Source organism: Ornithodoros turicata, chromosome 1 (genome assembly GCF_037126465.1).
Source record: "Ornithodoros turicata isolate Travis chromosome 1, ASM3712646v1, whole genome shotgun sequence".
Taxonomy (NCBI): domain Eukaryota; kingdom Metazoa; phylum Arthropoda; class Arachnida; order Ixodida; family Argasidae; genus Ornithodoros; species Ornithodoros turicata.
In genome coordinates this window covers 155,856,294-155,872,029 of record NC_088201.1, presented here as the reverse complement: position 1 = coordinate 155,872,029, position 15,736 = coordinate 155,856,294, and the positions used below count along the sequence as shown (strand labels likewise).

The 15,736-nt window shown below is 47.0% G+C and overlaps 1 protein-coding gene across 1 annotated transcript; it reads left to right on the top strand.

The window, feature by feature from the left end:
• Nucleotides 1–592: 592 nt before the first annotated feature.
• LOC135378680 (CCAAT/enhancer-binding protein alpha-like) lies at nt 593–2,730 on the top strand. The gene has a single exon (XM_064611760.1). The coding sequence runs from the start codon at nt 797–799 to the stop codon at nt 1,760–1,762; it is 966 nt and encodes a 321-aa protein (XP_064467830.1). The 5' UTR covers nt 593–796; the 3' UTR covers nt 1,763–2,730.
• Nucleotides 2,731–15,736: the final 13,006 nt, after the last annotated feature.

Here is a 15,736-nt window from a genome sequence, read left to right as displayed (position 1 = left end):
CAGGATGCCTAAAAAGACCGGAAGATGACTCTTACAATGACACTATTCGTTGAGTGGAACGCCGCCGATGCCACCAAAGCTCGCACCCTGCACGCGCCTTATTTTAAAGAGACGCTATTCAATTGCGAAGAACGCGAACAAGCCTGCATTGGGACGAGCAGCCGCGCGCGCCGGGAAGCAACAAGGTAGCACGTGCTCCATATGCCGAGAAAAACAGAAGAGCAACACAAGTGAAAAGAGCAACAGCATGTAATGCGCGCACTCGCCACCCCACGGCGCCGCGGGCCCGACGGCGCGCGCGCCGAACAGAAAAAAAGAGAGAAATAATAATAATAATAAAAAAGAAAAAAGAAAAACCCCGAAGGGTGATCCTCAGGAGAGCGGAGGAGAGGCCTTCAACAGGCTTTCCCGTTTTCTCCGCCCCTATTGAACGTCAGACTGACGTCAGGGAGGAGAGCAAGTCTGAGCGCCAATAGAAGGTCGTAAATGTGACGACATCCAGCACGAACGCTTTGCCTCCCTTCCGCCGCGGCAAGTAGTGCGCCTCGTATAAAGCGACCGCGTGGCCTCGATCCGAGAACTGTTAGCGCAACAGATTCTCCGGCGAACAGGTGGCTCGAGGGAGAAACTTGAGGATACCGCTTCAATCGAGTGCATGTGACTGTGTGCGTTTGTTCTTCCGGACCGCTCGCGACAAGTGGGTGGTGTGTCATCTGTCACGACGGCTTCTACTCTTCGGACCGCTTTTGACTTTGAGCAGTGCGCGCAGCTTTCACCATGTTACACCTCTTCCGGCATGGATTCGCCGCACCTGTATGAGACTGCGAGCGCGGACGACCTGAAGCACCCTACTCGGCACCCGCCTCACCTGTTGCTTCCTTCACCTACCAGTCTGCGTCCCCAGTTTCCTAACGGCAGCAGCGCCGCCTTCGAGTTAGGCTCGGACGGTTGTGTGCCTGATCTGTCCGAACTCAATTCCCCAGAACTTTCCTTCGATTTGCAAGGTTTCATCGGGGATTCCTCTTCATCTTCTCACTCGGCCAGCAGCAGCCTCGAAGAGACGCTCTTCACTGACCTACTGACCGAACAGCAAAAGCGATACGCTGGCCACTACCCCATGCCCCACCAGGGTGAGTCCCTAAATCACCACACCGACAACCGTTACGGTGCTGAGGCAGGCCTCGGCATCAAGCAAGAACCACTGGACCAGGCGGATTACAGGAGCTGTCGGGAACAGCAGCAGTCTTCGTACGCTCGGAGCCTGCTCGCGTTCCCGGGGCTCGGCCAGCAGACGTCCAATGGACACCACCACAACAATCAGCACGGCGGCACTTTGCGTCCCGTGCCGGTGTTCTCCACGCCGCCGGCACTCGGCGGTCACCCCCAGCCGTCGCTCACGTCACTTCCGGGCCCTCTGCTCTCCAATGGCAACGGCGCCCCGGGGCTCAAAGGACTTACGTCACCGGGGGGTAAGATGCCCAAGGGCATGAGCAAGAAGATGATGGATAAGGCGAGCGACGAGTACAGGCGTCGGCGGGAGAGAAATAACATCGCGGTGCGGAAATCACGGGAGAAAGCGAAGCAGCGCTCGCGCGACACGGAACGCAAGGTGAGCGAACTGAACCGCGAAAACGATTCGCTGCGCAAGAAAGTGGAACTGCTCACTAAGGAACTGACTGTGCTCAAATCGTTGCTCACCAATGTGGGTGTGCCGCCCGAAAACGTGGACTCGGAGATCGCGCGCTCCCTTCAGGGATACTGAGTGTCTTTTCTCTCTCTCTCTCTCTCTCTCTACAAGAATTCCGTGCTCACAGGGTTTACCCCGACAGAAGATGTTCTCTCTCTCTCGCTGTCTCTCGCTCCGTTTAAATTATTGTTGTGTTCCGCGCACCTCCAACAAGAACTGTTCTCTAGTCAATGCGTACAAAAGAAAAGAAAAAGTGGAGAGTTTGACTCATTGAAGCACATTCAGAGGGACATGTTTATGAGAGAGTTCTTTTTTTATCAGAGAGAGTCACATGGATGCCTGCATGTTACATAAATCTATTTTATCGGGTGCCAGTGTGGTGCACATGACGATGATGATGATGATGATAGAGGAGGAAAGGGAGGAGGGGTGCCTTTCGCGTCGACATTGTTCTGTGGTCATTCTGTTGTTGTTGTTGTTGTTAAACGATCATCCGGTTGTGGTACACACACGAGAAACATCGTTTTCGCTTTTTTTTTTCTTCTCATTATTCATCGTTTCTTTTATTTTTAATTTTTGACGTCAGTGAGAGTTCACAGACAATAAATATGACGAGAACTTCGCTGTTGTTGAATCATTGTTTTCTTTTTTTGAACAGAGGGGAGACAGAAAAAATAAGCACTGATGTGTCGTTTTTTTTTTTAAATGTTTCTTTGCGATAAAAGGGTGTTTGTTTTTTTGAAACGTGACGCGTTACTTCTTCTCTGATGTCGTGTTCGGTCTTCCAGTTGTTGTTGTTGGACATAGAAGAAAATAATACAAGAAAATTCTTGTCATGAATCTATAAATATCGTGCATTTTCCGACACAGGTGTACTATCTTCTTTGGACTTGGGTCTTTTTATGGAAGCACGCTGTGCGTGGTGGGGAAGCTTCGTTCTCTTGAAGTGCACAGTTGCACAGATGCCGTGATATAACTGTGGTTTCCGTCCTAATGTTCCAATTTAGATGTTAGTCTTGAAATAAAAAATATATTCGTGCATATCCAGTCGACTCGTCCCATGTTTTCTCACCTTTTCACGACACCTAACATGACCTAACCTAACATGATGCTTCGAAAGATTTTTTTTTTTTCTACAGTGATCTTCATCTTTCATGTTATACTACGAGCACACGCAGTTCTCAGCGGTGGGGTTAAATACTTTTTATAGAATGTTTTCTAGAGTAATTTTCATCTTCTTATAGCGAACATTCAGATTTCTTTTAACGTAATGTTCTATTGAACTTGGAATGGGGGTCAGGCGTTAAAACTTATTTTTGTTGTCTGACGGGTAAATACATGTCTCAGCTGTGTTCTGAAAAGCTATTTATGCGTTTGTATAGACGTTTTCTACAGTAATTGTTATGTTACACTACGTACATACATATTGCGGTCTTTCGTTGGTATTTTATCGAATGCGTCATCACGTCAGGTGTGATACGAGTACATGGAGTTTGAGTGGTATTTTGAGCGACATTTGCCTCTATTGTTCATTGCACAGCTGCACCGCTTGTTCGCGTATACGTATATCAGAACAGAATAAGCCTCCCACGGGTGCTGGAATTGTCAAACGCTACAAATATTTTTTTTTGTTTTTGTCGTTTGTCGTGCGCTGTTATTTCTCGGCTGAGTTCTGAAATACTTGTTCGTTTTCATAGACTTTTTTCAAGAGTTATTTTTATCTCACAGTACGCATATATATTTTGTTCTTTATAAAGGGGTTTAACGAATTTGGCATCAAGTCAGGTGTTAACTTGTCTTTTTGTTGTTTTTTGAGTACATAGAGCTCTAAGTGGTATCTCGGGCGACGTACCTGTTAAGAGATCTTATTTGCCTCTATTGTTCATTGCACAGTTGCGTGTGTAGCATCATCGCTTGCGCGTATGCTACAGAACAGAGTAAGCCCCAGCATGGACTCTGAAACGTTAATATATATATATTTTATGAAAGTAGGAATGACGTCAAAAGCTTTGTAAGACTTCGAAGGCTGTGGTGGATCGGCCTTGATCGATTGACGGAAGAAAGGATACCCTTGAGCCTTACTTATTCAAATAATAATTACGTCGCGAGATAACTGTGTTCATTTAATTACTTATATTATACATTAAATGTAGTCGGTGATTCAGACACCCTGGCGGGATTCAGGCTTATACTTGCCACTAACATGTGAACTTCAAATACGCAATTTAACCCTACTCACATCTAAACTGTGTTCGACTTTCCCACCAGTGGCGGATCTAGGGGGGACGGGAGCGGTCGGGAGTTCGCCCCCCCTCCCAATACGCCAGGCTATACATTAGTTTTCCTCCTGTCCCCCCCCCCCCCCAATTAGGCTTTTCCACAATGACAGCGCACCTGATTCCCACACAATTGGAGATGCTTCGAAGTGCCCAGCCCATCCTGCTGTGACGTTCTTCCAATGCGGTGTATTCCTAATGAGAGTGCTTAGTGTGTTTTTTTAATTAATATGAGAAGAAACAGCTGTTTTGTGAGGCAGCTAATTAAGTGAGACAGTTTTCAGCTAACATCTGTCAGGAGTATGCATAAAATAAAGAAGAAAAAAAGGTTTCGCTACTTGACGATGCTAAGGTACTGCTGATGTCATTATTTTTACACACTTTTTTGTTTTGTTTTACGAGATACCGCAGGCCCTCGAGGGCCCAAGCAGGAGGGCAACTATACAGATGTGAAATAGTCGATGCATGGTAACATGATACAAGGTTACCAAGTGATAGACATAACAATAACAAGCGTCATTTCAAGCAACAGGACATGAATTGCATATCTTCAGAATGAGACCTGTTTGATGGTAGTTTGCTCCAATCTTCTTTATGGTCCTAAGAAAATAAGAGTACTGATGGTGATATAATGTCTTTACCTTCCGTATTCACCATTCGAGTGATGTATTGCATTCCTGTTGGAGCAATGAGGCTAGCGACGCCTTTACAAAGAATAAAGATATTTACCATGCTACGATTCCACTTCATTTCCCTTTCGTCACTTTGGTCATGGTACACGTGCCCGAAGTCAGGTATAGGTGCTGGACTTGAATACATTGGTTTCATAAGAGGGGAGTATCTTCATAGCCAGGGTGTCAAACCGAATCCTTTTTCGTTCCGGTTTTCGTATATCTGTTCAAAGAAAACGGATCAGTACCGGTTCAGCCCCGGTGTAAAATAAAATAAAGTAAACTAAAATAAATAACGGTGAACCTGTTCAGTTTCACATGGTCTAAGGAGAATTGACTGCAGGGAAAATAACACGGCATATTCTCTCCGTGAAACAGAGGGAGAGAAAAAAAAAGAGCGAGGTCACAAGGTGCCAACAAGTGGCTTAGAGAGAAACAACGAGCCTGGCACATTGTTGTGATGTTGGGGGTGGGAGTGGATATATTTATTAGACCAAAGGGAAAAAAGGGGGGAAAGGTCAGCTAAACGGGACGTCGGCTGGCTATTCCGCAAAGAAAAAAGAAACGGAAGAAGAATAAAATAAATAGAAAAGAAAACAAAAATATTACGAAATAAAGGATAAACTAACAAACGATAAACGAAATAAACAAGTTATTTCTGCCTAAGTAACAGCAAGTCGTCGAGTATTTACCGGGGAAAGACGGCACCTTTGATCCGAGTGAATGAATTTCAGATTTTCTTACCGAAACACCGATGGATGCCATGTATTATGCAGTTGAGCTATTGCGGTATGTGCTCTGGAAGTCCATGCACAGCTCGGCGCGAGCCGAAGCGTGCAAACTGCGGCGGGCATCATACCGCGACTTATCGTGCATGCAGAGTTGCCAAGGCGGCTGTGGCCACTCACCGGCGGCGAGCTCTTAGTGGGAAGCTACACACCGCTCCTCTGAGAGCTAACCGTTCACACCCTGGTTATGCAGACCTTTCTGCAGCCCAGTTCCCGAATCTTCCGGGCAGCAGTGAGCACCCCACACGCGAGAGCAAGGGATCGTCGAAGTCTTTCGCCTCCGCCGTCAAGAAACCAAAGCCAACCGCTCCTTTATCTGAGTTGCCACCTAAGGAAGTTTGCCGGCGCACGACCAGCTTGAAGCAGTAAACCCCCCGTGAACCGGAGGGACAAGACAACGTCTTTGATTCTGTACTCGTTATGCTATTGGCTGCGCTACGCGCCATCGTCCAGCAACTCCCTGCGTCAGCCGACCTACCAGCGGTTCAAGCCGTGCTTGCTCTCGAACCTCTACTAAATAGTCGTAGTCCCCTTCCAACCCGCAATGAATAATGCAGCACCACTTGCACCAACAGTTCAGCATCAAACAACGGCTATTTTTCAGTGGAACTCGCGGAGCCTGAAGTCGAAGACGTCGGACTTTCGCCAATTTGTATGGAGGCGCAAATTTCCCGTGCTCTGCATCGCAGAATGTGGTATCACTAAGGACTTTTGAAACGTGACGCGTTACTTCTTCTTCTCTGATGTCGTGTTCGGTCTTCCAGTTGTTGTTGTTGGACATAGGAGAAAAAAAATACAAGAGAATTCTTGTCATGAATCTATGAGTTGTGCTCTGTGGGGGCTTCAACGCCCACAATGTGATTTGGGGCAGCACACACTGTGATGCAAGAGGTGAAAGACTTGCGGGCCTGTTTGGCGACAGGGGTCTTTGTGTTCTAAATGATGGCTCTCCGACGGTTATTGACACCACGTACCTTTCATCGTGTCTTGACCTCACCGTTGCATAGCCATCAGTAGCTCGCCGGTCTGTATGGCGCGTGGATGCTGACACCCTTGGTAGTGACCACCTACCAGTTTTGATCAGTATACGACATGGCGTCAGTCATCTGCCTCACATTGCGTTAGACGGATAAACTGGCAACACTATCAAGACGCCATCGAGATTGCCTCTTGTGGGCTCCTAAATGAGCAGGACTTCACTCACGCAGTGGCTAATGCGACGGACACAACAGGCAAGGGCCGAAGGTTCATTGACAGCCGCTGTCTTCCTCGACGCCAAGAAAGCGTACGACAGTGTCCTCCATAGCGCAATCATGGCGACGCTTTCAGAAGCTGAAGTCGGAGGCTGCCCCTGGTCATGGATTAAAGACGTCTTGGTTGACCGCTCCCTCTTTGTGCGCACCGCTGACGGGGACACTGCGACGTTCCGCGTGCACCGTGGTGTCCCACAAGGGAGTGTCCTCAGTCCCCTCTTATTCAATATGGCTTCTCTTCCTGCGCAGCTTCATAATCACACTCACATTACAATATATGCTGACAACATATGTATCTGGACTTCCGCCGTTCGGCTTAACAAGATCCAACGCCGACTACAAGGTTCATAAAACATCATTTCAAGATACCTCTTGTACCGCGGCTTGGTTGTCTCGCCTAGCAAGACATTCCCATGGCATTCTCAAATTCCATAAGTACCCGCTTTTCATTGATGGCTCACCCCTGACCTTTGTCACGACCTGCCGATACCCGAGGATTACAATTGACCGTGGCCTGACGTGGTCCCAGCATGTGAAGCTGCTTGCTACCAAGGCAAACTGTTTGGTAAATGTACTCAGGCGTATTGCTGGTGCATCCTGGGGCCCGTCATGCTCTGACCTCTATCGTGTTCATCAGGCCCTGGTGTTGGGGACATTGCGGTACAGCTTACCCATCCTGCATGGTCTCAGTCGAACCCAAGAACAGGAACTGCTCAACATCCAGGCCCGTAGTCTCCGTGTCTGTCTGGGAGTCCCCAGGGCAACGGAGACGTATTCTGTCTTGGCAGAGGCGTGAGAGTAGCCGGTTCACATACTGCGGGATGGTGATACTCTTCGCGCTTATACACGCGACATTACACGGCACCCGCTCCACTCTCTTTGTCGCATTGGTGAGGACTGCAGGCGTCTGCTTTCGGCAGTGCCATTGCCCGCCTGAAAGGGAGCATTCCATCTCCCGCGTCTACACCATGCATCCTATGCACCGGCGATGTGGACTCTCGAAAGACCCTGTATTCACTTTAACATCCCTGGCCTCCAACGCAAGAAAGACGTCCCCACAGTCGTGGCCCACCAGCTCACACTGGGGCACCTCGCCTCAGCACACCGACTAAGTCGCCATATATGCACCGATGCCTCAGTAACCCAAGATAGCTTGAGCGCTGCTTTCTACGTTCCGGATGAAGGCCTGGGGCATGGTTTCAAACTCCCCTATACAGTGTCCTCGACAGAAGCCGAACTGTTTGGTATCCTGGCAGCACTGGAGCATATTACCGAATCCGCGCACGGAGCGCGGGTCATTCTTACCGACAGCAAGGCATCACTAGATATGTTGTCGTCATCTCGCACCAGCATAATAAGCGATTTGCATACCATGACGCTTCAAAAATTCAATCAACTCTTCGCCACTGGTTACAACATTACGTTTCAATGGGTCCCTGGCCACGTAGGCGTGTATGGAAATACCCGAGCAGACGCAGTAGCGCGACGCGCTGGGTCTGATGACACTTCGGCCCTGGCACCTCTGCCGCTTACAGCCTCCACACGCCGTCTATACATACGCCGTCGGTGTGCCACATGTGCTCAGCAGTTCCGTGCCGAAACTACGACTTACAACTCATTCCTACGGTCTATTGACCCATTGATGGAGTTCGTCATCACTTGCCACCGCAGCCGTAAAGAAGAATCCACTCTCCACCGCCTACGACTCAATGTTGCCCGTACACCCTCACTTCTCTTCAAGATGGGTCGGCTAAATTCACCAAACTGTAATGTCTGTGGAGTGGAAGCTGACATCCCCCACCAGCTCCTGTATTGCCAGCAGCACCTTCAATATAGGGACACCCTCCGCTGCCGTCTGCTCCAGATCGGCTGTAACGACTTTTCGTTGGCCGCTCTTCTTGGCATGAACTTCACCGCATAGCACACTCCTAACCAACCATCATCTCGAATGATATCGTTATCTGCCCTGATTTGTTGAAAACGGGAGGCGTACGCCTTTTTTGTGACACTTTGCTGTTCATTATTGACACAAAAAAGCGGCGTACGCCTCCCGTTTTCAACAAATCGGGGCAGATAACGATATCATTCCAGATGACTGTTGGCTAGGAGCATGCTATGCGGGGAAGTTCATTTTTAAGAGTGCGGAAGGACAGGAAGTTTTCGTGGCAGGGGAAGTTGTGGCGGGCCTTGTTTGTGTTTACCCGAGAATGTCATGTGTACACTCTTAAAAATGAACTTCACCGCATAGCACGCTCCTGGCCAACTATAATCTCGAATGATATCATTCTCTGCCCTGATTTGCTGAAAACGGGGGGCGTACGCATTTTGGTGACACTTATGCTGTTCATAATTGTCACAAAAAAGGCGTACGCCCCCCCTTTTCAACAAATCAGGGTAGAGAACGATATCGTTCGAGATTATGGTTGGCCAAGAGCGTGCTATGCGGTGAAGTTCATTTCTAAGAGTGTAAGTCCTCATTGGGAATGTTATTTGCAGCGAGTTTTAAAATTCTCTGTATCTTTTTTTTTCCACAACGGATTGCGTCAAGTGGAAATTTACCTGCGCACTATTAGCGTATCATACGTCGTTCAAAATATAGTTCAGCTCCCATACACTCCTTTTCATTCATTTGAGACCGCTCTCCACGCCGAGACAGCGGAGGGGGGGGGGGGGCGGTGACACGGGTTCAAATCCCTGCACCGGCTGTGCCCTCCGAGGTTTTCCCTCAGAAGTCGGCCCAGGACGCATACTCATACACCTCTGCCCCCCACTCCTTCCTGCTGTCCTCTCTCCATCCGTCCACATCTCAACGCTGCTCATAGCCACAGTGCGGCGCTAACACAGAAAAAAAAAATCGGTTTGATCTCCATTACATTACATTACGTTACACCGGTGGCATGTATAGAGATGCGAAGCCCCGAAAAAAAAACCCGGATATTTTGGGAAAAGAACAGTTTTTTTTCGTTTTTTTTCCTCGTCTCCAGAAAAATAGCCCAAAATCTCAAGGCGACAAAATTCAAAAATGTAAATTTTCGCGCCTTTGATGCGTTCCAACCCGCAAACAGTGCCTTAGGTGCCTCTAATCCGCCGACAACCACTAACTTGGAGCTCCGTCTGGCCGCTCCAAGCGATCGCCATCGCGTTCACATAATGTCGGAGTTCTGGTCGGAGTGGACGGGTTCTTCTAATTACCTATCGCTGAGTAGACAGCAGTCTCATGGGACGCTCGGCTCTGCATTCATGCCTAGAGGATGAACACTATTAAAGCTTCTACCTCAATGTATGCTGTGGTTTGGCCGGCAATGCTTCGACTCAGCAGTAACCACGTTTTTGCCATTTTTAGCAATTTTTCGGAAAACCCCCGAAAAATAAAAACATTTTTTTTTAGCGATTCAAAATTTCCGGAAATTTTGCATCTCTAGGCATGTATGGCCGAGTAAATAGAAGAACCCGCTCACTGGAAGTAGATCTACGGTCGTTCTGTAGACATGGTGGTTGTGGGTTCGAATCCTACCACCCCGCTGTGTCTTCGTCCTGTCCGAGGTCTTCGCTGGGTTTACAGGCAAACTTTCCTGAACGGGTGTTGGCAGAGTGTGTTCTGAAGCCGGCCCAGGATAGGGAGCCTACATAAGCGACTCCGTCTTAGGGTGGTGTCAGCCTTTGACACACCACTTGCCGCATTTCCGCAACGAAAACGTTAGGTTGCCTTGGGAAATTCCGGAGTTCAATTCAAGAAATTAACTTTCCGTCAACTGATGAAATAAAAATGTTAGCAATATGTGGGAAAAATTATTGGCAGAAAAAAATCCCTTGACCGCCTGTCTCTCCGGGACCTACGTTTTTTACTATGAATTTCTATCATGGTTGGTGGGCCACCCCGTATATACATACAGGCTGTTTGCGCTAACGTGTTCAGAAATTTTATTTAAAGCGAGCGATAAAAGAGAAACGACTGCTACTTTTCAGCTACTTCACTAAGAAACAGGTGCTACTAGTGGAGCAGTTTTTACTGAAGTAGCAGAAAAGTACCACTTGCTCTCCATTTATCGGTCGCTTTAAATATGGACATGTTACAGCAAACACCCTGTATATATATATGAAAGCGATCCCTGTGATTGAATCCGACGAATGACCCTTCCACGCACGGCCTTGACGCGACGCGGTTTCACCTTATTCTGTCCACCCGCGCATATATGAAGCTCAATTAATCGAGCGCTGTGCTGTGCATTCATCGCTCTCGACACCTGTTCGCACGCACACGGCGTGTTGGGGGGGGGGGGGGGGGGGCTTCCGCAAACACTTGCTCTTCCGTGAGAGGACGCCGTCACTTGGCAGGCACGGTCGGGAAGAGAAACAACACTGCACGCTATAGCTGGGCGTCGGTCTAGGGTTTCGAAAGCGGAGGCATCCGCGAGACGAAAAGCGCGCGCGAGAGAGAAAAAAAAAAATCTTTGGAGCCAGACAAAACAAATTCACGTGAACAAGTTTCCCGTCTTACGTTTCGAAAGGAAGAGAAGAGAATGTATAACACGTGGGGCAACTCGGCTGCGATTTTTGGACCATTTTCCTGAGAATGCACAGCGCCCGCGCGGGTCTCGTTCTCGCTGAAAACAGCCGGAATCATTAGTACGCTAACACTACCAGCAGTGAGTTTTAGTGCAAAGGAAGCTATCGCCTTTGAGTGCGTAAGGGATGGCGTTGGCGATCCTGCACACGCGCAACACATAAAGAGAGCTTCGCGCATTGCGCGCAGATATTGGCATTTGCCTAAAAGTTCCTATAAACGCCTAAATGCAACATTTTCAGGGTTGTTTGCCCTTTTATCGACTCTATTGAATTGTAGCCTTTTTGAACATTTCTAGATGCCATAACGGCCTTTTTTAGAGATGCAAATGCGAGTGCACCTTTCAGTCTCTCGATGAGTTCTGCGTTTCGCTTTTCGTTTCTGCGTTTTTCACCTTTTGTCCTTTTTTTTTTTTTTTCGTTGGGTTTCCTTCGGTACCTTGGTTTGCTGGAAGGGGTTCATGTGTATTTGAACAAAATATTTGGCCTTTCTTGACCTTTCGAGATCTTTGAGGGCGGAGAACTAAAAGTATTATGCTACATAGCGTGGTGCTATAGGCCGCCTCAGTATTCGTGTACAAGCAGTCAAAGCATGTACGGTACACTAGTCTTTTTTCCTGACTGGGGAATTCTGAAGCACCAACAAAGTCAAAGAGTGTATACCAGATTAACGGGCCTATTTTTGTATTTGATTGCCTATACATGACATTTTCGGGTAAACATAAACAAGCCCCCACCACAACTTCCTCTGCCACGAAGACTTCCGGTCCTTCCGCGGCTAAGGACGGTCGGAACCAGCAGCAATATTAGATCTTTCGCTTACCTGATTTGTTGAAAACGTGAGGCGTACCCCATTTTGTGGCAGTTTGAATTGCCACAAAAAGGCGTATACGGCCATTTCTCTCTCCTCGAATCAGAAGCGATAACTGTATCAATCAGAGTTCGAGGTAACTCGATACTGTAACTCAGTTACGTTTTTTGGTAACTTGTAACTTAACTCAGTACTTTTGCGCCGTGATAACTTTCAGAGGAACTCGTGTGTTTTTCGGATAACTTTGCCAAAGTAACTTAAGCTAACTTCCAAGTCACTTTTAATTTGCTTTTCATTCACGTCCACATATTTTCTTGCTTTCTCTCCGGTTCTTTCGTGGCATTTTATGCCATAAAACGTGATATTCAATCAATGACAGTATTCTATTCAGGAAGTAAGAACCGCTGCCACTGAAATGGAGCTGAACCATTGTGCGCCCACAGGGACTAAGATGCAGAGCGTTCGAATTGCTGGACATAAACGACAACGATCTAAGCGCGTTGCTCTCCTTCGCAGGCAACTCACGGTGGAACTCAACTTCTCACGCGCGCTGCACCAGTGTACACTCTTAAAAATGAACTGCACCGCATAGCACGCTCCTAGCCAACCACCATATCGAATGATATCGTTATCTGCCCTTATTTGTTGAAAACGGGAGGCGTACGCCTTTCCTGTGACACTTATGCTGTTCATAATTCACAGAAAAGGCGTACGCTTACCGTTTTCAACAAATCAGGACAGATAACGATATCATTCGAGATAATGGTTGGCTAGGAGCGTGCTATGCGGTGAAGTTCATTTTTAAGCGTGTAGTGCTATTCTGTGTCTCAAGTAACTTGGAAGTAACTCCCCTCCACCACCAGGACTAGGAACCAGGACCCCGATGTTGAACTTTCACATATAGCGATCGTTATCGTTGTATTTAAAGTTCGCGCGCTCCAAAGCCGCCATTGGGGGGTTCGCGCAGGAGCTCGCGACGAATCATGGGCCGAAGTGACGTAATTAACGCACGTTATCGGATAACGACAAGTTGAAGATCGGGCTCCAGGAACGATAACGCGGACAGTTTTAATGCAGAATGGCTGCACTGCGCTCAAGAAGCACAACTGTCTTCTTGTTCTTCTTCTTGCTCTGGTCTCCCTTCAAATCCGCGTACACACTGGAGGAAGGCAAAGGGGAGCCGGTCCTTCACACGGGGTGTCCCAGAAAACGTGTCATTGAATAATAGGAATAGGAATAGGAATTTATTAAATTAGGAATAAATTAGGAATAGGAAATAATAATAATAATAATAATAATAATAATAATAATAATAATAATAATAATAAAGGTTTTTGCCGGCTCCTGATGTGAATGTCGTAACATAAGTTTAATTGTGTAAATTTTTGCGAACTGAAGTTCGAAATTTGCCAAGCATTCTGCTCAATGAGCGGACGTCATCCCCATATCATCGTCATCATTTATCTCTCTCTCTTGCCAAGTTAGGGTCACTCTTCTATCCCACCAGTGTGAAGAGCGTGTCTAAGTTACTCAAATTAATGACAATTTACAGGGATTTTCAGGAGCTATCCCATCGAAAAAAAAAAAAAAAAAGACGAACATCATGCTCTATGGAGCTCCCTGAGGATAGCGCGCGACGCATTTTTCGGCGCAATCGCTGTCAGCCCGACGAAAGGAGGTTGGAAACCCGCCCACACCGGCATAGCAGAAAGAGATAACACAAGTATGCCTTATCGCGTCCGGCTATCGCTGGGATCATGCTTTCCTTCTCCCAATTTCAGTAACTGTCACGTTTTCTACTATCACTTTGTGGGCTGGGTTTGGAACCTCCTTTCGTCGATCTAGCAGCGGCTGCGCTCAAAAAGTCGTATAGTGCGTTATAGTCCGGTGCTCATATAAAGCATGATGTTCGACTATTTTTTCGTGATAGGATAGCTCCTGGATACCCCTGTCAATTATAATTAATTTGAGTAAATTAGACACGCTCATCACATTGGTGGGGTAAAAAATGTGACCCTTACTTCGCAAACGTCTATAACTTACTCTACAGGACATTCACATCAGGGGGTGGCAAAAACCTAGTAAGAACAAATGCCGTTGACCGCGTGATTCTAGGTGGTGTGGTTTTTTTCTCGTTACTATTATATTTCAATGGCACGTTTTCTGGGACACCCTGTATATTGGAGAAGGGTTCCTTGATAACGCGGTCCGCCCCGTCTTTTTCATTTAACTTTTAATTTCTCCCTATTAAATAAACTAGCGTTTCTAACTTTCCTAAAATCTGTTGTCCGCGTCTCTTTGCTTCCATAACTGCAAAACTTGGTGGCTGTTTGATTTTTTTGTACTTTCCTCGACCTATATACCGGGTGTGTCAGTTAATTCCCTGGGCTAAATAATTCGCGAACGATTGCACCAATCGACGAACTTTCTTTTTTACAAGTATCTGTACGATACCACCTATACAAGCTGCTAACCGTGTGTGTTGCAAACTCGTAGCCTTCCTTCTGTGCTTCGCGACATTTAACGAGGCTTCGAGTTTGCAACACATTCAGAAATGCGTTGCAAAACTCGCAGTCTCGTTAAATGTCACGAAGCACAGAAGAAGCGTCTTAACCAGTTGGGGTTTGGATTAGAACTGTCTTTATTTACAAAGAGAAAAGACTGTACAAAGATGGAGAGAAATGAAACTCGATACACGTAGGTACAATACACGGCGTTACAGTGAGGAGCGAGCGTGTGAGGGATGGTCCCCAAAACGGTCGGCCATAAATTGTCCAGTGATGTCACTGTCCGCTCCTCCGTTCGCGTTGAGTTCGTTTTCTGTTACACCATGTGAGTGAGTGGGAGGCGCGTTCATTATTCAAATAAAAATTCGAATGTGCTTCGTCAAAAAACATAACTTCTAAAGCAGGGCGCTGTCGCCATCAAAGTGGATACTACCCCTCTTGGGACCTTCAGTGGACACCCTTTAGAGAAAAATCAGCCACCGAAGTGGGCCATTTGTTGCGGTAATTAATCGGTTTCGCTTTAAAAATTTTGTCGCGGCTGGTCGCGGTGAAATTCAAAATGCCGTCATTCATTGGTGTAATTCAATCGTGTAAGGACATAATTCATTGTTGGATAAGGGAGTGGAAGAGCTCCTTTTGCGCTTCACCGCGACCAGCCGCGACAAAAATATGTAAACCGAAACCAGTTAAACAATGCAACAAATGACCCGCTTCGGTGACAGATTTCTCTCTAAATGGTGTCCACTGAAGGTCCCGAGAGGGGTAGTACTCATTTTAATGTCGACAGCGCCCTTCTTTAGAAGTTATGCTTTTTTTACGAGACTCATTTCAATTTCTATTTAAATAATGAGCTCGTCCCACTCATTCACACAGTGCGCAGCTTATAGGCGGTATCGAACAGATACTTGTAAAAAAAGAAAGTTCGTCGATTGATGCTGCCGTTCGCGAGTTATTTAGCATAGGGATTTAACTGATGGACAACCCCAGTTCCTCGCGCGTTATAGTGAAGTGCCCCGAGAAGCGTGATGTTCTCCTGCTTTTCCCGGTAGGATAGATCCTGAATATCCCCGTGAATTATCATGAATTAGAGTGAATCCGGCACGCTCTTCATGCTGGTGAGGTAAGAAAGTGACATTTACTTGGCACATTTCCGAATTCACTTGGCAAACATTTACATAAT

Coding starts and splice junctions, on each gene's coding strand:
- LOC135378680 (XM_064611760.1), top strand. CDS start 797: ATGGATTCGCCGCACCTGTATGAGACTGCGAGCGCGGACGACCTGAAG.